The following is a 22,982-nucleotide window of genomic DNA, read 5'->3' on the forward strand; positions in this document are numbered from 1 at the left end:
GAAAATATTGAAATAGTCTAATTTGTGGAGATTGTACGCGAATAATCAGTTCGCCCAAATGCCCAGCAGTAAAAATTAATTCTAAAATCTAGCCAAAAATTAGCATCGCCCTCGCGCGACTAACTCGGTACTAAAACAGTTAACCTCTGCTCTCCGTGCAAAATAAAAGCTGTCCACAAGTCACGCGAACCACTCGACACTATTTTCCTCCGGAATCCTTTCGATCTCGTTTCGAACCGCAGCGGCTTTCGTCACAGACCCACAAAACGCCTCCTCTAACCGCCTAGATTACGTTTCCGGTTTTGGGAATAGAATTCCATAAGAATCGTCGACACACGAATTTTTATCCAAGTCGTTGGACAAAATCACGTTTCGCACGACAACAAGCGAGAACGCGTCGAAAGTCGATCACAGAGAGAGGGAGAGAGAGAGAGATAGAGGGACGACACTCACCGGGAGAAAGCTCCCAAAAAGAACGTACGGATCGTGTTCGGAGGCACCGTCGACTGATCGTCATCGCCGGGGCCTCGTCACTTTTAAAACGGCCACAAACACGCCGTGTTTTCACGCGGACGCGTCATCCGATTTCTGTTAGCCCGAGGCGTCCGAACGATTTGTAATTGTAATAAAAGCCTCCGATAGCTGCAGCCACCCCTGCCATGGGGATCCCGTATCTCGCTTCCACGCTCTCCATGCTAATAATAGCGGGGAACACGAGAATCCGCGGAAAGAATCGCGAAAACGTAACGAAATCGCGAGTCGTTGCTTCCTGCGTCTTCTTTTACTCGGTTTTGCTGGCTTGCGAGCGGATAGGGACGGCTTCGAACGACTCGCGAGCGCGCTGAACAAATTTATTCGTTGTGGAAGTTCGGGTTAATTTTTGTTAATTTTGTTTGGGTTGGTCTGATTTAATTCGAGGTGGCTTTGGTCGGCTCAACTTACTTTGATTTAGTTTTGTTTAAATATTAGTCGGTTCTATTTTATTTCTTTTTGTTTTATTTGGTTCCATTTTGCTTTATTTTATTTTGCTCCATTTTGTTCCATTTTGCTTTATTTTATTTTGCTCCATTTTGTTCCATTTTGCTTTATTTTATTTTGCTCCATTTTGTTTCATTGAGTTTCATTTTATTTCATTTTGTTCTATTTTATTTCACTGAGTATCATTTTATTTCATTTTGTTCTATTTTATTTTATTTAGTTTCATTTTATTTCATTTGATCTCATTTTATTTCATTTCATTTTGTTTGATCCAGTTTTCTTCGAAACGTCTTTCTATTTTAACAATGGACGAATTAAATTATAGACAGCAGTATAATATACTTCAGAAATCTATTTCAGTACAGTGAGAAGCAATTACAAGGAAATTAAATCATTTCCTTACTGAGCGCAAGTGGGCATATCTCCAACTACGAATATAAAATGATACAATAGTATCAAATTAACAAACATCGATAAAAGAATAATAATCGATTGAATTGAAATATTCTTTTATAATATTTTAGAATTTAATGCATGTACTTTGAATATTTATGCAAAATAAAAATCGACTATATCGATTATACAGAATACGAGTTAAAGAAGTTTATTATTTCCTCTTATAAGTAGTATTAATTTAATAAAATATATTAAAATAGAAAGAGATACGAATAATTAATAATATAATAAACAGTAATATAACAAATAGTTTCATAAATAAATAAATAAAAAGAAAATGGTGTAACAAAATCCTTAAATTCTCCTATCATCGTCACTGTCTCTTATTTCATGTATCAATCTCTTCCATAAATATGAAATGAATTAAAAATGAATTAACTATATATTAGCTATACCAACTATAATCTTTCACCATAGCCTTTTTAATTACAATCTGCTATAGAAATCTAACAATTAGACTGCTACATATTCGCGGAAGATTCTTGCAAGCAGTGTTTCCAGTTTTCGAAATTCTGTCGTCACCGTAACCTGATTTTTTGATAAAGGAGGAAATGACGATGACAATAGCTGTGCATCCCACTCGGATTACTTCATACCCTCTCAACACTTTAACTACCGGAAGCATGCTAATAGACTCCTCAATGACCGCGCCGTATTTAAAAGAAGCTTTAATCATTTTCCTTCGAACGAAATTCCTTTCCTTCCCTCGCAAAAGCGTCGCACTTTGTGCATCACTTTTAAGGGTAGCTTCCGGTCTATTAACATTAAAGAAATGGAATAATTAAAAATTGAAATATTTAAACAGATAATAGTTAAAAGTATGTTAAGTTAAGTGTATTAGGTTCTTCACATTTTTTACAAGCCCGATTGATAGCTGTGGTTTACAAACCACACCCCTTTCAGATGCTCGCGTGTTTGGCCAACAGATTATGTGAAAACCACTGTCAGCTGACTTATTCTGTCTATAAAACTAATCTTGTCGAAAATGTAAAATATCAGTGACAATATTAGGAATAAAATATAAAGCTTTGTAATCGGGGATTTTTTTTCTCCGTATATAATTGATAACTTTTGGAACTCGCTATTATTCATGTACAGATATATTAAGAATCATCCCTTAAATTAAATAATAATTATTTACTATTTAGTGAATTATTTACTATATAGTGAAGTATTTACTATATAGTGAAGTATTTACTATAATCTCTGTAATTAATAGGAAAAAATTGCTGGCTGCAACTGTACACAATAAAAACATTAAAAAAGATCTAAGCGTGGTGGTATACTAATTTAAACTTATTAAAATTATTGTTAGAACTAACAAGCTGTAAACGTGACTAATATATATTATTTTATAACAATGTCAAGATTCGTATTTAGTTGAACTCCCTAAGATTTTTATTACAATATTGCAACACAGAATTTATTCAATTATGAGACTCGCATAAATATTTTTAACTAAAAGTGATTTTTATAATATCAAGAGTCACTTGTCTCGCAATCGATCCAACAAAATTTGACTTCGCGTAAATATCCACAATCTAGCAATTAATACTTATCGTGTTTATAAAATTAACCCTCTTACGTCATCATACTTCCTTATCTTAAAAAAAAATGTAACAAATGCAGCAGCTGCATGAGTCAGAGAGTTCAGCGAGTAATAAAATGAAGTGCGATAAATTACTTAAAATAAAACTGGTATATGTCAGAGAAACTATATTTGACTTAGAATTAAGTTTGGGGTAATTTAACCCTTTGCACTCGAAACTGAAATAATTTCTCTGGCTTCTAGTATTTCAGTATTTCTTTCAACAATTGTTTAAATCGAAGCTTTGACGATATCTATAAAAATAATTTCGGAACGTGTTACCACAATTTGAATGGCGCCGCGGAGTCGAGTGCAAAGGGTTAAAAAAGGTTTATTGTAATAGTAAACCCTAGTTTTTTTACACTTTTATCTTTGTCCATTGTGTACAGTCTCAGAGAAAATTCGTCACGTTGCATTGCATTTCTTAGCGTTCCTTAACGCGTTCAAATGGCATTGAGCGGCGACGAGTATATTTTTAATAACATCGTAAATAGTTAAAAACCGCCACGGAGAACGTTCCCGCAAAAATCGAGGACAGTTCTGAGACCCCCGCGGGGATCGTTTTGCAAAAATGCTGAAACACAAGCGTCCCCCCATAGCGGCATTCCGGCGGGCCCGTGAACCGAAACTCGCGTGTCGCAACTCGTTCGCGAACGCATATCGAACTTGATCCCATTGCTAGCGTGACACGAACCGGCCGACCTTGATCGTTGCCCCTCTCTCCGTAAGGAACGTACGCGATATCATCGTTCGCCGCGCGCGTCTTATGTCATTGATTCCCGTCCGCCTCTCATTGTTATGTCATAAACGGGGATCATAGTCACGTTTCTTGTGCCGGTCAATTAAGCGACCTGACCGCGAAGCTGCTCCCTTGTATGCGTGCCACGCCGTTGTCGTGTTCCTGCCGGCCGACGTTCTCCCGATCCGGTCGCCCTCTTCGAACGCCACGTAGTCCAGCTAAAGAAGATCCGATCCGCGACGCGAATATCCGATGCACTTCCTTCACGCCCGTCGGGTCACGCGCCGAAGAAAAACTATGCGACGAACGGAAACGTTCGCGGACAGGGAGTGACAGATACGTAACGCGCGTGCTGTTGCGTCAACAAACGATAACGGCGAGCCGTGCATCGGGAACGGCGCTGCCACTGATACGAATAGTATGCGGTACGAGGCAGTCGCTTGGTAAAACAGTTGCGACGGGTATGTTGATTAAGGAGATGCGGGCGGAATCGTCAGTTGCGGTTTTAGGGACGAAAAGGTATACGGAAACTCGCGTTGATTTTTTCTTGTATTTTGAAGCTATTTTTGGAATTATTAGTAGGCGCCGGAATTTGTTTTAGATGCTAGGGGGTTAGTTAACCCTTTAGCTATGTCGAGTGTGACTCGACACGGAGCTTGACGAGGCAGATTTTTGAATAACAATTTCGTTCGAATTTAAGGAAATGGCTGACATTTTTTGGTGATATTAATAAGACTAGTTAATACCAGGATACGTTTTAACCAGAGCATTTTAAATGCTTATTTTAAATTATACAATAAAATGCGTAATAAAAATACAAAATGAATTACTCTCTTTCATTGTTATACAGCGTCATACTTTGTAAACTAACAATAGTAATTTTAACGCAACCTACTCATTCGTAAAAGGCTATTAATTATTAGCTTAAAACACTATTATAATAATAATTTTTATACGGACAATGTATTGCAAATAATATCAACAGAGATTAATTGAGACATTAAAATTGCTTTAAAGAAAAATCTAAAAATCCGTCAAACAACCATTTTTATAATATCAATAATCTTACAACAAAAATTAAAAAATCAGACCTTTCTGCTTCCGTAACGTTTCTACCGTTAAATTCTCTTAGCGTCATCGTTACTAAATACTTTACATTGTTATCGCAGATGCATAAAGTCCGCAGCTGATCACCCAAGACTCTAATCACTCGAGACTAGTATTACGTATCGCGGATTCTGAAGAAGCCAAGAAAATGTGCACTCACACAGGTCCGCCTCTAACGGACGCGGAAGAATGTTTCCTCGTTGGATCGCCGGCGAATTAGACTTGCGAATATGTCCGCGAAGAGATATTCAAAGGTCGGAGTGTGGAGCACTGTTCGAGCTGACGAAACTGTTCGAACTGTGAAACAGTGGAGCGGTATTAACTAGTGGAAACCGCGCTGATTAATGAGACAGTTTGGAGCAATGAAGCTGTTCGAATTGCTAAAACTGTTCGACCTGGTTGAGACAATAGGTGCTGCGATAGCCGGTAGATTTTTCGGCGAGCACCGATTTACCTAGGTTATCTTGAAAAAAAAAGAAATTGCAACGATGCAATTTGTTTTATTGAAGAGGAGATTCGCTTTCGGTGTGACAAACAAATCCTGCTCATCGCTATGCGCGTCATCTTGCGCTTCGCATGATGTCCATTGCGAAGCCATAAATATTTAATGAGAAAAGTAGCTTGAATAATTGAAATAGTTCTTGTAACCAAGCTGTTACAACAAAGTTTTTTTAGTGAAGCTAGTCGGTAAAATTCTTGCAAAGAAGACAGTCGATAAAATTCTTTCAGAGAAGTTAATCGACAAAATTCTTTCATTGACGTAAATGAATAAAATGATTTCGTTGATGTTAATCAATAAAATCCTTGCAATGAAGTTAATTAATAAAATGTATGGACTGAAATTAATCAATAGAATTCTTATAAGGAAGTTAATCAATGGAATTTTTACAATAAAGATAATCAATAAAATTTTGTGAATAAAGTTGACCAATAAAATGTCTGAAACAAAATAAATCAATGGAATTCTAACAATAAAATATATGAAACAAAATTAATTGATGTAACTCTTACAATAAAGTGAACGAATAAACTTCTTACAATGAACTTAATGACTGGAATTCTCAGAATGAAGACGATCAATAAAATTCTCACAACGAAGTTAATCAATGGAATTCTCGAAATGAAGTAAACCACTAAAATTCTCGAATTCTTACTTTTTTAACCTCTTGCACTAAGACTACTTTTACGTTGCATTGATTAGCTATTTGTCCTTAATATTTTCCTTAATATAACCAAATAATTTTTGTTTCTACTATTGTCTTTATTTACTTCCGTTTCTAGACTTTGATAATAGAATTCAATTTGATTTCGATTTAAAATAAATGAATAATATTCACAGTTAGCAAATATTGCGTGGAATATTTATCACGAGTCCGACTCGTTGTCATAGTGCAAGGGGTTAATGTAAAGCGCTCGATTAAACGCTGTCCCATGATGATCGTAAAACGGCTAACGCGAAATCGTGTAACTAGCTCCGAGGTATTTAGGTTCACCGGCCGAAAATGGCGATGGAATTCGTGTTGCCTACTTGAACACGTAGTGTTCGATCGAGTTCAAGGGAGCGTTTCAGAATTGCGGTGACCAACTTGCAGGAAGAGCGCCGGCTCTGCCAAGTTGCAGAACTTGAGAGAGAAAATCTCGACGACGACGTAACCGACGACACGTTAACAGGATTTTCTGCATTTCTGGCAAAAATGGATTAGCGAAACAACGAGCACGAATCACCGAAGAGTTTCAGCAATTATTCTGCATAGAATTTGTTAAACCTAGAGAGACAAGGAAGAAATACTTAATCGATAATAATAAATTATTACGAGACAGGAGATAAATTACTTTTGCTGAGATATGGAATAAAGTAATCATTTTGTGACTGGAGATAAATTAATTACGCTGAGATATGGAATAAATTAATTATTCTGAGATAGGGGATAAATTAATTTTTCTGAGATAGGGGATAAATTAATATTTCTGAGACTGTGGATAAATGAATTTTGCTGAGACAGTGGATAAATTAATTATTCTAATACAGTGGATAAATTAATGACTCTAAAATAAGAAATTAAATATCCTGTCTCTTGCAATTGCTACAAAAGTTTTAAAATCTACAAAGTTTTGAAAGCTACTTTAGTTTTTAAAATCTACAATTCGTTGCTAAATATTTGTTCACGTTTCTCGGTCTCTTACGTAATTTTACAATTAAAATTACAGAAATGTGTCCTTCGCGAACGAGGTGATTACCCACTGTACTAAGAAGATAAAAAGAGCTGTTCGACCACGCGATTTACATGTCCTCTGCATTTTACAAACGTGTCTATAGAAACGTGTAACTACAACGTTCGAATAGTACAAGATCTAATCGCAATTTATTCCTTGCAAAAAAATAAGTGAATGTAAAAATTACGTGTTTTATACTCGTAAATGTTATTATTCTGTTGCTGTTAGCGTGAAATATATACCGAGTCGTTCGGTGCAATGGTAGAATTTTTCAAGCCACGTTTCCGCGAACAAGAAATTCCCTTATTTCCCAGCGCGAGTCTAAGCCGAATATTTAACACGTGTTAACGCGTCGGGGCTACGGGAAACAAAGTCGCGTGGCAGGTCTCTTGTTAACACTTTGTAAGCCGTTCGTTATCGCGTCGAGAGTACAACCGATAATCATAATACAAAGAGCCTTTTTCACGCTCGCGTACTTTACCTTGCAAATGTCTCTCTGTCGATAACCGCGAGCGAAACAGGCCTAGACAACGTGGTAGAAAAGACGGTAAAGTTCTTTTATTTATCTTGTAGCGAAGCCGCGGCGTCGGTTAACGCGGCTGTAAAAATCTATTTCGATTTCGCGGGGCCAGCCGTTCCACGGAAAATAAGTAATGGAAATACGCGGACTGTTTTATGCTCGGTAATATGACGGGCATTAGAGCCGCGTGACGAATGGAACATTTGCCAAACATCTGGCCTTCCAGCAGACACACACCGTCAGGTAACCGATTCTCTCTCTCTCTTGTGTTGCACTTGGGCGTCGTTTCGTCACATCGCCTTGCTACAACGTTATTGCACCCCAGCGATAACTCTCCGATTATTTCGTAACACGCGGCCCGAAAAATCATCCACGAATTGTGCGAACAATGCAGACGTCGAAGTCACGCGTCTGTTTATCGCGTTCTTTGGTTACGATGTTGCAAAAATGTCACGTTTTTTTCTAATTTGTGATCGAGGAGATCGTGCATTGTCAATTTTTAGTTAAATTTAATTTTCCATGGAATTTCTATTATAATTCAAAATGGTTAAGTTTTTGTTCAATGTGTATTAGAATGCAAATTTGTAATTCAAGCTTGTAATTTAAATTTATAATTGAAACTTGTAATTCAAATTTATAATTGAAACTTGTAATTCAAATTTATAATTGAAACTTGTCATTCGAATTTATAATACAAACTTGTAATCCAAATTTGTAATTCAAACTTGCACCTCGAGCTTATAATTAAATTTCTGTTAAAAATATAATCGAAACTTATATTTACATTTCTCTTAAAAATACTGTAATTCATATCTACAAACAAATATTAATATAGTATAATAGAAATTCATTATGGTGAAAATTATTTTTTAATAATTAGATTAGATTAGTCTTAATTTAAAATAGAGAGACTAAAAGGATTTAAAAATCATATTTGATCTGATAAAATTATTAAAGAAGGAATGAATTTCTTATTCATTTTCTATTTATTGCAATTCATGTAGATAATTTTTGTTTCGCATAAAACTCTGCAATAATTAAATTTTATGGAAAGAATGTGTTATAATTGCCATCGCCTTCGTTAAAAATCGATTAATCTAAATTTATCACACTGATCTATTATTACTTTATATTTCTAATTAAATATTCCTTTTAAAAATCTATTAAGACTAAAGCTTGCATTAGAAATTAATTGCAATCAGATTTCAATGAATAATTTATTATAATTAATACTACTGTCAATCTCACGCATTCTAGTATTAAAATTTCACATTGAAAGAAATTACATAAAATGCAAAGTGATCGATAAAATTGAGAATTGTTTAACATAGATTACAGGATGAAGAGTAACGTGTATAATCGACTTCCACGAATTTAAATAAAAGCTCCACTTGTTTACATCGATCTTCGGCAGAGTCACCGTTAGACAACAGATCTTTACGTAAGTAATCTACGGATCGTTTGACAAAAATAGAAATGAACAAAAAGGCAAGTGCAGAGAAATCTCGATCATCCGAACGAACCTTCGACGTTAGAATTCTCTGTCAGTCAAACACACGCGTTACGCGCGTAAACAGTTCAATCTGGGACGATCCGCATATGTAGATCACGATCCGTTGCATAAATCAATCAAGATTTAGTCTGGCGCGACGGTCGAGTAACTGTTCCATTATACGAACTTTTCTGTTCCGATATACTTTATCAACTTATTATTAACCCTTCGCGCTGGAAGCCATTTTAACTGTAAATCCAAAATAATTTCTCTGCAATATTTTGATTCTATTTGACAAAGTGCATTTAATGCGTATGAAATTTTAAACTCACTTTTAACCCTTTTAACTCTTTTTAACCCTTTTAACTCTTTTTAGCAATTTTTTAAATTTGAACTTTGTTAGTACAAAAATTATTTTGAAACCTAATAGAGTAGTTTTAATGTCGTTTGAGAGTTATTACTCGAGTTCAAAGGGTTAACAGACATTGTTCTTCAATCTCTCAATCTTTCACGTATCGCGAAGTAAATGTTGCGAATCCAGATTGATTGAAAGATCCAATTGATTTCCAACACTCTCATTGATCATTGATACGGATTCCCTATTAAGATGATCTGGTCAATGAATGAACAACTTCTGATGAATGGACATTGCGTGTGTTACATCGAGATCATAACTTTTTACACGTGAGAATTTTTACAGTAGATTCACAAACAAAATTTGCTAAGGAAATTGTGAAAGTAATTATTACGAATAAATTATTAGAATGAAAATGTATTATACAGCTTTTGACATAAGTATTATAAAAGAATGTTCAAAATGAATAGCGAAACAGCTGAATTAGGATATCATTTAGATGATCTAAAGACGATCATTTTCTTCTCTTGAATTTAATTTTCTACTTAAGCATTTTTATATAGTTTATCCTGGATTATTTTTATTATTATAATTAATTTCTCACTGTAGCAAAGGGTTACCCCATCGTCAGATAAAGTTATTACTATCATTTAAATAAGCACGTAGCTTCATTCAATGAAAAAATCACTGAGCAACGATAATTAAATTCTGAATTTTAAGAAAAATAGATACACCCTCCAACAATAGCAAGAAGAACATACAATATTATCCTTGATAGTTTAAATATTTTGCATCCACCATTTTCGTTACAAGTGCATAAAATCCGCAGTGCATCGATCATTGTCTCTTCCCTGGATCATGACTGACAGACCATAGATCGCCAAAACATCTAGATCGAAAATCAGTGAAATACAGATCAACGAAAAATTGGTCGAGCCGTTTTCAAAGGCTGTCGTCGCTCTCCCCGATTCGAAGAGCAACAATCATCGAAGCACCAACTGTCAGGGATCCTCCCGACAGTCAATCACCCGTCCCATAAACCCGCCCCATGAAGAACGATCTCCGAAACGAGCTGATATTTACATAAAGTGTCGCTGTTCCTGCTGCCCGTACACCCGCAGCACGTCACCTTCCTCGACTCCTTGCGCTTCGTTTTTCCCTTGGCCATGGCGCGTCCACGCGGGGAAACACAGTCGAAAATCGTCCCTCTTCCTTTCACCGCTACGAAGACTATATAATCACCGCGACAAGGGCTGTATATTCTTCCACGTTATCCACCGACGTCTTCGAGAGAGACACGGATAAGACGGCGGTGAGCACACTCGCGCGAAAAGTTTCCCGTCCAGCGCCGGCAACTTTATCCCCGGCTCGGTGAACACTCCGCACACCGCCTCTGTACGCTACGTACACAGGACTAATTACATCACCGACCGAACCGACCGGCGACGATGTGTGCGCCCCGCTAGAGCTAGGTCGCACGAATTCCAATTAGCGCGAGTTATCGCTACGCATTCATTGACGAGTCGCGGCGGGCCGCGATGACTCGCCGCACCGTGAACACGCCGCCGCGTCCTCTTCCCTCGCCGCCGAAAGAAAATGACACGCGCGGGGGATGAACCTCACCCCCGGACGAACGCGTCTTCTTTGGGTATGTGCCTGTTACACCAGCCCGATATTATGCCACGTTCCACGCGGGCCCCACTTTTGCGCAAGAAGATTACTCGCCGGCTGATTAGATTCGATTCGGTAAATTGCATTAACGAGGCGCGCGCGCGACACCGCGCCGCCGTCTTCTTCACCTCGGTTCCGACGTGTTCCTCGTCGTCGCGTGCCACCACCGGCGGGGTCAGGAACAGCGACTGAAGATTGATACAAGTTCGACTACGCGGGTGCTCCACCTAACAGAAACGTGACCTCATTCCGTGAATCACCGATTTTATAATAGTAGACGGCGTACAAGCTTTTCCGCCGGCTTTATTTACAACGAGCGACACGCCAGCGCCGATAGCCGCCGATCTTAGGGGATCGGCCTACGATCGACGATACACTATTGCTTCAACTATGTCAACGATGTACTGTTTTTTTCTTTTTATATTCCTTTGTGTCGTCGAAATATTTCTATTAGAGATTTTTAGGTTTTAAAGTGTTATAGAAAGAATATCCAGTATTGTTATAACATAGTATGTAGGGTATATAATTTTGCAATGTTATGTTATTTATGGGAAAAAGGGGTTCCCGAGGTTCATTTGGAGCAACTTTTTCCTTTGCGAAAATGCGATTCGAGGCTTCGTTTAAGAGTTATTGGCGAAAAACACTGGCCAATGAGAGGCGAGCTTGGATAGCGCCGGATGAGCTCTCTCATTGGTCTACGTTTTTCGTCAATAAATCTTAAACGAGGCCTCGAATCGCATTTTCGCAAAGGAGAAAGTTGTTTTAAATGATCTCAGGAATTTCTTATTTCATGGAAGTGACATAATTTTTCGACATCATGTAAATTAATCGCGTTTAGGTATAGTATTAGTATATTAAGGATTTAATGCACTATATTATGCACTACTTAAATATTACTTCTTGGCAATCTTGATTTGGTCAATGTTTACGAATAGATTGCGAATCTTTATGCAAAGTAAATTATATTTTTACTATAGCTGATAAATATAAGGCGAATAAAAGTTTAATTTTTTCCTTAATAATTTGAGTGAGCTCAGAAAATAATAGTATGCGTGTCCTCGAATTATTTAATACTTTCATCGTTCGATATATAGTCTACACATTTTTATCACAGTTGCATAAAATTTGCAATAAAGAAACTATAACTTATTTTCTATTTTGAATTTTACATTCTTGATAGCAAATTTTCATAAAAATCGTATAAAATTATCAAACGTGACTAAATATTTAAAAATCATTTTCCATGAAATATTATCTAAACCTATAGCAATTTCATATGGTATAATTTCATGGTATTATCATTACTTTAAAATGTTAAACATTACTCGTGTTTTAGGCCACGTAATTCGAGTATGAAAAATTAATTCACAGTTCTGGCACCGCCATAGAGCGAAATATTTAATGCGATGTCCACATGGCCGTGATTGCTGTACCCCACGTATGAATCAGGATTTCAATTGGAAAGTTGATTGGTACTGCGAAATGTCAGATTTTATAACAATGAAATTGCCGAGCCTTTGAAAAGACCGTGCTATTGTTTGGTGAACCAAATACCGCACTATTGTTAAAGTATTTTATAGAATGTTTGTTTCTTTAATTTCAATCATTTCTGTTATTGTACTTGAGTGAATGAAAAAAGAATATCATGAATTATATTTATATTAATGAGGATGCATTAATATACATTAACAATGCGCTGGCAGGATGTAGGAATAATTGCAGCTTATAAAAATAGAATAAACGAACCTTGTTAATTTTCTTTTCCAACGTCTAATATTAGAAAAATGTATCTACACAAAATTTCTACATATTTCATCACTATTTTAATACTATCGCAATTTAAGACTGTTATTTCAAGCTTAATTAAAACCTTATTACAATACAAATTTCTTTTAAAAACCCATCATAATTCAAAATTTATATCTCTACGAAAAATCTACTATAATTTATATCTGTAATCAGAAATTGTTTATAATTGATCTCGCCATAAAAACAATCGACTCGAATCCCCATTAAGTATTCGTACTAAAAATGAACAACGAATAATTCCAATAGAAAAATTAGCGATTTCATATAGATATAATAAAAAGCGCGCGACATGTTTAAATAAATCCTGCCATTGTAGCAGAACACAATGATCGGCGTGCACGGCTGGTTGGCTCTATTGTTGAAATTCCTTCACGCTACAGGCACCGACGGTAGATGAAAATATTTGCGCGTCAAGGGGTTAATGTGTCGGGTACGTGTGTCGTTTCCCTCCGCTATCCGAACTGGAGCTCGCGGTCGGTTTCGCGCGTCGACCGGTTGTGCCCCTGTCTACACGTCCCATTTACGTTGTAACGTGATCAATTAACGTTAACTGGCGTCGTTAGGCGGCCGTTGATCAGTTTTTCCCGGCCCCGTGCCCGCCGCGCCCTTATCGCGCGCGGAACAAATTCGTGGAAGGAAATTGCGCGGCGACGCGCGCGTAGGGGGGGAGGGGGGGGGGCAAGAAAGAAAAACACGCGTGTTATATAAATTCTGGTATTTTGGTCGTGAATCGTATTTGGCGGCGGGCCAGAACGCCGGGGGTTAGCCTAACTGCACGTATAATATGGTACAAGACGCGCGAGCGCGTAGAAACGCCGCGCCGCTGGGCTCTGTGTGTTGCGTAACGGAGAACGGAGTGCGTGTAGGTACGATGATACGTCAAAACAGAGCACACAGGCCCGCGTCTGTTCCTGCCGGCCGCCGTAATGATCGCACAACTCGTTATTATGCAAATTGCATTAACAGTAGCTGAGCGCGCCCTACTTCGACGATGTACCGTTTTCCGCGATTTCGTCGGCGAAAAACCGCGGCGCTATCTGCCCGGATCTGAACAACGTTTAACCAAGGTTCCTACTACCCCTACGGAAGAGTGCTCGAATGCCTTTCAAACGATATTAACTTCAATCGAACTGGATATGAATTTTTATTTAAATTTTTAAATATGTCAAATTGGTGTTTTGAAAGATTTTTTAGCCATTTGTTCTTTTAGGTGGGAACTATACATTTTTGTTTTGGGTTTGTAAAATCTGCAATTTAATTATTATAAATATGTGTGTAATTTTTAGTGCTAAATGTAATTTGTTGTATTTATTTTACTATTTATATAAAGGGAATGTGCGGTAATGAGAGATATTAACCCTTTCCGGTCGTATTAAGTTTATAGAAGATTAAGAGATGTTTTATGAATTATATACATATATTGTAATATTATATACCATATGTATATATTACAATATTATATATTATAAGTATATATTATAATATTATAGTATTATATATAATAATTTAATTTTGTGTTTATATTTGATTCCTTATTGTATAAGGTATCATAAATATAATATAATAAATATAAATCTTGTCTCTGTCGTAGGAATTTACCAACAACAAATGAATGCTACTCTACGTAGCTGCGAAATAAGTCGCAGCGCAAGGGGTTGATTCGCTGGAACCCAATTTGTTAATAATATCAACGAGCTTCGTCGACGGCTCGTGGAACACAAAGTTGCAAATTGCAATCTCATGAATGAAGAACATCAAGTCCTATAGCGACGATATGGAAGCCGTTGAAGTCGAAAGACCGCGAGTACTGATGTAGAAGAATTCATTGACAAGATCCGCGAGATAGCAACGATCTATTTAAGAGGAAACAGACTGTTCTATAAATAATAGGCGCAACACTGCAGCATTTAGCAAAATGTGTTTAACGTTGAATTGCATTGAGTCGCTTGTGACAGTGGCATACTCGAAAAGAAAAACAACTTACGTAAGTCAAAGAGGCGATTTAAGTCGTCGAAACGAGTCTATGCAAATCTCAATTTTCTGATTTTTTTTTGTGCACGTCGCGATAACATCGGCGATAAAATTTGCAAATATTCTAGTGAAATATTTATCAAACTGTAGAATCGAGAAATCTTGCTATAGTTATTGCTGTAATTATATTTTTATTAGTCTTAATAGCTGGGTAGCATGAATATCAAGGATAAAATTTGGAATTATTCTAGTAAACTATTTATTAAAATACAGAACTGAGAAATTTTGCTATAGTTATTACGGTAATTATTTTTTATTTGGCTTAATAGCCGAATAGCATGAATGTCAATGACAAAATTTGGAAATATTCTAATAAAATATTTATCAAACCACAGAACTAAAAAATTTTGCTACAATTATTACTATAATTATTTCTTGATTAGGCTCAACGAATAAATAGCATGAATATTAATCATAAAATTTGGAAATATTTCAGTAACCTATTTATCAAACCACAGAACTGAGAATTCTTACTACAGTTATCACAGTAATTACTTTTCCATTAATCTCAATATAGTGTCTGTAATAATTTAAAGAGCGAAGAATTTTACGGGAAAAGATGAGATTCTTACAAATCTGCCAAGTAACAGTACAGTGAAGTACTGTAACGCGGGCCGAGTCGGAAATAATAAATGAAGCCCGTATATTCAAGTCCGACGAGTAATGAATCGATGATAATGATCTCGTTGAATTACAAGTAGCATGGATAACGTAACTTCTATATATATACACCTACTGCGTACGCTTGTGACGCGCGTATAACTAATTTATAGTTTCTTCACGAAAAACAGGGGCAAGAAATTGTATCTTTCTGGTTTATCGCTCGTTTTATCCTGCGTTTGCCTGCACTCGAACGAAAATAATGTCAATGCCGTTTTATCCACCAAATCAATGAATCTCATAACCTGAATCACACGAACCACATGAATTTCATAACGAATTATACTTATTTTTATAAAATAATATTTTACAGTAATTTATCGAGTTCTAAAAGCGTGTGTTGCTTCATAAAAATTACACGAATGAATTTATTTAGACTTTTTGCTATTTTTATGGTGAATGAAAATTTACTAGTATAATTCATTTCTGTTAATATAATAAAATCTTTAATTTCATAATAATAATAATAATAATAATATATAGAATCGTAGTAACATATCAATAATATAGATTTAAATAAAAATTAATGATATAGAATTTTTAATGAAATAGATTTTTCATGTAAAAATTATGCAAAACCAAGCTGCGAATTTTGGATAGCAAATGGCACCGTATTTCCGAGTCAATGCACGTTGATAACATTTTAGACTCGCGAATCGTCTATTTGCACTATTAAAAACTCAAACATCGTTCCACTCACTGGTTTCTCAAAAATTCGCAATTTTTGCAGAAGAATGGCGGACCACCGGAAGGTAAACGAAACGGAGTATGAACAAATAACGCTTCGAGTTATGGTGTTCGTGTCGCGTACGCCCGCACGGCGGAAAAAGGGAGAGTCTCCATAAAAGATCAATGAAAGTCAACAAGGGGATCCCGATATTTCGACACGTGGCCGATTAGTTGCTGTTTGCGCCGGGAAAGCAACGCGTAAATCTCTTCGCAAACCCATTAATGAGAAGATGAAAGGACCCTCTCGTGGCAGAAAACACACGACTGATTTCCCCAAGCATAGTTGCAAAACTGTTGACTGTTCGCTTCGTGTTTCAAAAATAATATTTGAAACCATTCTTTATCGTGTAGGAATATTTCGGAACAATTTGTTTAGACATCGTTTGCACGAAGAAATGTCTGTGCAATCGGCGACTCGTAAGAATTCAATTTTCGTGACTTCGATGACGTTGCCGTGCAATGTTGTTAAGTACGGTCACGTTCGTTGTAAAAATACGTCGATTCTTAATTGTAATTAAAGAGGAGCAGAATATAGCTAAATGAGAGATACGTTTGCGGCAGGAGACGATGGCTCAATGAAACTTTGTTGGAATTTTTGAATTAAAGAGATGTCATGTTAATTAACAACGCAGAAATTATGTAAAGTTTCTTAAAAATATTGTATGACAAAGATTGCATTTGCGAGTAGATCGCATGAAAAATATAAAATAAATGAGTCGAAATACTTTTTAAGATACCCTTAGACAAGATTATATCAAGAATTACAATATTATTTTATAGATATTAAAAATGTGAGACTTTCAATTAATCGTCAATAGCTAGTATTAACAACTACAATATTAAACAATTTCAACCCGATCGGAATACCTTTAAACCACGCATAAAGATTCGTAGAATTATTTTCTTCCCACCTTACGCATCTTAACTTTTATTGACATATTCTATTTGACTCTCAGATGGCGAGCCGTTCGAGCAACTATAAAATTAACGATGACTCTAACAATTCTCATCTTTATTCATTCATTTCTCAGAACGTGCCTTTGAAGATTCTTCTCGCTAATTATTCGCTGCTAGTAAACCGGTAATTTATTTAATTAAATTCCCATAGGTCGATAAATAATCGGGCGACGACCGGGTCAAAATGACCCCGGCAATCGCCGTCTAAAGGTACAAAGATAAACTGAATGCATCGCGTGGAAATTATTCGATTGAGAAGCTGGCAACAGGTCCCAATGAATTATCCCCCAAAAGAAGAGAAACGAGATGGATGATTCGGTTCGCACGTATCTTGAATGTGCTGACAGATGTATTTTAGGTATATATGTATGTAGATATATATATAATATGTAGGGAGATAGAGAAAGAGAGAGATAGAGAGAAAAAGACAGAGAGAATGTTCGCGCGCACGTGTGATATGTGAAAGAGTGACAGAAACAGAGTACAGACAACTTACGGGTGTAGGTCATTTGGCCCTGGTAGTAAGAAGGAAGGTACACGTGTTGCGCGTGTGGAGGCTGCCCGTACACATTCATGGCTGCCATGCCGATTTCATCACCACCTACATCGTACGCCGTCGAGTAAGGTAATTTTTCTCATCAAAATGCTAGTTTCGCACCATAAACACTGTTTCTAAATTTTCGCTATCACTGGGTTGTTAGACAGTTAGGCGGTCTACGTCGTTTCAAGCCGGGTCTACATTATGCGGTCAAATGGTCCTTAGGCGGCGCCATAAGTGGGCATCCTGGGAACCGTTAGGGCATTTTCTTCTGGTCGATCGGATCACGAAAAAGATACATGTCCTCTCTTAGGCCGTCATTCGACCACGGATTTTATGCGTTTATGGAAAATGCATTTGTGATCGTAGTATAGGTTTTATTTATTTTTAATTGTACTGTATATTTTGTACATTTATGATTGGAAATTTAATCTCATTGCAAACGTAGATATTAGGAGTTTTTATACTGCAATGTGTGATGATCTAATTTTAATTAGTTATTCCTTGTCTAGTATGTAATTAAGAATATGCAGCTAATAATAAGAAGAATGTGGTGAATTTTTATGCATAATACAAATTGTCTACAATAATTGTAAAAGATAGGAAGTATCGGTTTTTAATGATTTTGAAGGATTGAGACTAGTGCAAGCAGTATTTTATAATTTCTTACAAATCACAACAAATTAAGGATCTTTGTACAAAATTGTCTATCTCAATTTTAGCAAACAGTTTTCAAATAAAAATTGATTCACTTTATCAATCATTTTCCTTAAAAATAATCTGCTTTCACAAGTCTCCAATCTTTTGCTACTTTGTATATCACTTCAACCATAAACGCATAAAATTCACAGTCAAATGGCAAGCAAAGAATCGTATTTCTTTAGAAAAATATCCTGCCAATTAAGGGTTAAACAATTATTTATTAACTGATTCATTGCTATACTTAACTACTAAACAGTAAATTTCAATTCTTGACAGAAAATTTTCTGGACAGAAGTATAAAATAAATCTTAAAATAAGAAGGATTTGAGCAATAAAAAACTGTTGTCCAAAATATACTTAAAAATACAAAATATACTTAAATTTTTAAAGAAACCAAAATTCTCAAATAAAAGATGTCTTCGTCACCGATAACCGAGTTGACGCGACGTTAATCGGTATTTAAAAAGAAAAAGTCCAATTTATTCTGAAAATATTCCTTTCGTCACGTGCATGAAGAGATCACGAGCAAAATTATTGTATAAATACACCAATCACATGGTAATTCGTTGAAACGCGAAAACAACGGTTCTTCTTTGTGGAACAGTTTCGTGTCGGACACGTTTCGCACCCGCGTTTCGATTTATTCTCAAACAGGCAGAAGAGTTATGGGGAACGTGACGTATGAATTAAACATGTATTCTTTTCGATTTCTTCGCGCCGCTCGCATAAGCGTTCGCGTGCGCTCCGTTCGACGGTTCGTTGATACATTCTGTGCGCGCGTTATTCCCATAAAAATCGAGCGTTCGCAAACCGCGGCGCTACAACACCGGCGATGTAGACCCGGCGCTTAGCGTAGTGGAAAATAAAGCACGGTTTGTTCGTTTGCTGCGAGTTTGTCCGTTAGCTCGGAGTGTTAATTCTCGACACTTTCTCTGTCTTTGACACGAATGGAAATGACTGATTAAGACAAAATCGGGACCCGATTACGATCTAATTACATTAACATCCAACACAGTTAGCATTCGTAAGAAATGAAAAAGTTACCACAAGACAAGAAGAATTAATACCATTGTCGAAGCCAATGTACGGCGTTGTTTCTAATACGGATCGATTTCGCTTAATTAAACTAATTAAAATCGAACTTTCTATATGTTATGTCATTCAATCATTCAAACAGAACTAAAACTAGAAGTTGTACCGAGCAAACAAACAAACCTGATAAAATGAATGTCTGATCGTGATCAACTTCGACCAACCTATCGAATATAAATGATGGAAGAATGCGTTCTACAGCATGTATATCGTATCACTATACAACTCTTACACAGATAACTATAAAGTACCAAACGAATGTTACTCGAGAGGTATATTGCGTTGCTGAATAAATTCGTAGAGTTTTTCTATCATAAAAACTTGTACATTAATTAACAAAATGTGTAAGCTAGTCGAAAAATCTCTTTCAGCTCTATAAAACTGTTACAATTCAATTTACTAAGAATAATTTAATATTCCATAATTTTTCAGGTTTAGAAATGAAATATTCAGATGATAGAAATCAGCATTTTCGACATTTGCTATTCGTCGCTTTTCATCGAGGTCAAAAGGGTTTAATGCATAAAAATGGTTCGCAAAGTTAAAAAAATTCAACTTTGATCTTTGAGCAGAAAATGCTGATTTTTGTGAATACTCTTCTGGATACTCCATTTCTAAGCCTAGAAAATTATGAAAAATAAAATTATTCAAGAAAAGCGAATAAAATAATTTTGTAAAGCTTAAAAAGATTTGTTAAATAGCATACTCGCTTTGCTAATTAATGCACAAGTTGTTACAACAGAATGATAAAAACTAAGATTTTATTCGGCAACCCAACGTAGTTGCATGTATCACCTGGGATCGCTATTACCTGTGTAAGTAGGCGACTACGTTACTGGAGAGCGGCGTTATCCGACTTCTAAATCATTGTTCTCTAACGTAACACGAAAGGCTAGACGTATCGAGACAGCTTTGATCTCTTACTGTGTTCTCTGTATAGGTCTCTAGAAGTACTATGATAGGGAAGTTAAGTATATATTCCTCGACGTTAGCAACAACCCAGTGAACATACTCTAAACACATGCTCTTGCGAAATGAATGGAACATAAATGCAACAAGACAAGCAAATAATATCACCATCTAGCACTTGGGCTTTCGTTCGAGAATTTTTTTTTCGCCGTTTGGTATAGTCGGTATAGTCTTCGTTAAACGGACCGTCTGTGTCCGAAAAAATCGATCGGTTCGTTGCGACCCCTAGGGTTCGACGATAATTCGGTAAAACAGCTGGTAACTGTCGAGTTGGACTCCAATAAATCAATTTTCGATTGTTTGGCCAGGTTATACCTAACTGCGTGCAGTTATTAATCGCTGTTAGTAATTCGGACTACGGATTTTTTAAATTAAAATAGATTGAATTAGGAATGCCTGTTCAAAAGTTTTGGAATTTAGGAGATTTTGCTTCACTTGAAAATCCGCAGTCCTGCGACTACAGTGTGATTACACTGAAGGTGTCACTACAGGGTGTCCCAAAAGTCACTCACAATTGGGATTCTTGAGGTTAATTGAAGTAACTTTTTCCTTTAGAAGAATTTTCTTCGAGGCGTTGTTAAAGAGTTATTAACGAAAACCGTTGACCAATGGGAGGAGAGTTCAACTGGCGTGAGAAGGCTAGTTGCACTAATTGGCTTAGCCACGTAGCGCCAGAGGATCTCGCTTCTGGTCACTATTTTTCATTAATAACTCGTTAAGGATACTTCGTACAAATTTTTATAAAGGAAAAAGTTGCTTCAAATGACCTCAGGAAGCACCCATTTCCGGTTTATAAGATCTTCTTAGGACACCCTGTACAATATAGACATCTCATTTAGTAGTTCTCAGTGCAATCGTAACTGGTACGTGTAAAGCTGCAGTTTTCCATGCAATGTTTTCAATAAAGACATTTCTGGACGTTGCAATATTTCTCGTGTCTCATCGATGGCGCGAAACGCTATGGTTTTACCACATAATTTTAGCTGGTAGACATTTCGAACAGATGTCTCCGCCAAGTTAAGACTCTCATTAGGAGGTGGTTACATGCAAGAACTCCTAACAAGTAGTGAACATTGATCAGAATAAATCCGGATGGTCTAGTCTAGGAACACTAAGAGCTGTTACGACTATAATAAGCGCATCACAGAAGCCTCGAATCGCATCACAACCATATCCGCAGATGTGCTACTGCCTAGAGTCTATGGTATTATATCTAGTAACCTAGTGGAACGACTGCCTACGTTAGCTAGTACTTCACCTTAAACGTAAGTATTATATAGGAAACATTAAGTTAGAGAGAACAAACAATGTGAGAAGACATCGTAAAAGAATGTAAAGCGGACGAGGGAGAAGCACTTACCACCTTCGTCTTCGCTATCGCTCATGAACGTTTCTTGCATCGACTCCGGTGCCTGGACCTTGTATTTCTCTTCGATGGTGATCGTATGGGTGGTCGTGATCACGGTTTCGGTGACTACTTTCAGGGTTTCGATGACGCTGATGTAACCGAGTTTTTGTGCTATGTCCAACGCTGTCTGGCCATTCTGTGGACACGGAAATATTTTCCGATGAGCGTCCTGATTTTACAAGAGTTAATTTTTACAGAGCTTTGCGAATACTTGGGCGATTCGCTTACATTGGTTGTAGTGTTCGGCTTGGCTTTCCCCTCCAACAATAAATTAATTACTAGCGTGTGTCCTTGCTGGGCAGCTTGGTGCAACGGCGTGTATCCTGCGTTTGTACTACTGTCGACGGCTGCGCCGGATCGCAAGAGGAATCGGACCATAGCTGCTTGGCCGAAGTGAGCTGCCACGTGCAATGGAGTATAGCCAGCCTGAAACGAGAACGATCGGTTTTAATCAGGGTTTTAAAATCTTAATTATAATACGAATGAAGCTAGTAATTTAATTTCTTAAGTCGTGAGATAATTGATCTGATAGAACGAGGGATGTAAACTGAGAAGTGTACCTTCGTTTTAGCATCGATCTGAGCACCATTTTTAACGAGAATGGAGGCGACGTTGACTTTATCCTCTTGTGCGCACAAGTGAAGCGGCGTGAGGCCATTCTGCAATTAATAATTGTTGTTTAATGAGATATCATGAACACGTTGACTGCCGTAGCGACAATTTAATCATCTGAGCGATGATTTAAAAAATGAATATCCGAGCGGCAGTCAAAGTGTTCGAGTGGTTGCAACGTGACTGTACTTTTGCTTTGTGATTTGTATCTGCTTTGTGCTCGATAAGAAGCGTTGACATGTCGGTGTGGCCTTCTTGCGCGCTCAAATGTAGCGGCGTAAATCCTGCTTTTGATTCCGCGTTCGCTTTCGCTCCGTATTCTAATAAAGTGGTTGCAATATCCATCTACAATCGA

The 22,982-nt window shown here is 36.9% G+C and overlaps 1 protein-coding gene across 14 annotated transcripts in view; it reads right to left on the reverse strand.

Annotated features, from left to right (window-relative positions):
- Positions 1-22,982, reverse strand: part of LOC144470402 (uncharacterized) — a 153,422-nt gene that overhangs the window by 70,219 nt on the left and 60,221 nt on the right. For 13 of the 14 annotated variants that reach the window (XM_078181476.1, XM_078181471.1, XM_078181475.1 and 10 more), the window contains exons 14-18: positions 22,817-22,972; positions 22,576-22,674; positions 22,244-22,441; positions 21,968-22,151; positions 17,803-17,907 (exon numbers count right to left, since the gene is read on the reverse strand). In XM_078181476.1, the coding sequence (XP_078037602.1) occupies positions 17,803-17,907; positions 21,968-22,151; positions 22,244-22,441; positions 22,576-22,674; positions 22,817-22,972 (742 nt within the window). The remainder of the gene's footprint in view (positions 1-17,802; positions 17,908-21,967; positions 22,152-22,243; positions 22,442-22,575; positions 22,675-22,816; positions 22,973-22,982) is intronic. The other variant, XM_078181479.1, reaches the window with a different exon arrangement.

This window comes from Augochlora pura, chromosome 5 (genome assembly GCF_028453695.1).
Source record: "Augochlora pura isolate Apur16 chromosome 5, APUR_v2.2.1, whole genome shotgun sequence".
Taxonomy (NCBI): Eukaryota; Metazoa; Arthropoda; class Insecta; order Hymenoptera; family Halictidae; genus Augochlora; species Augochlora pura.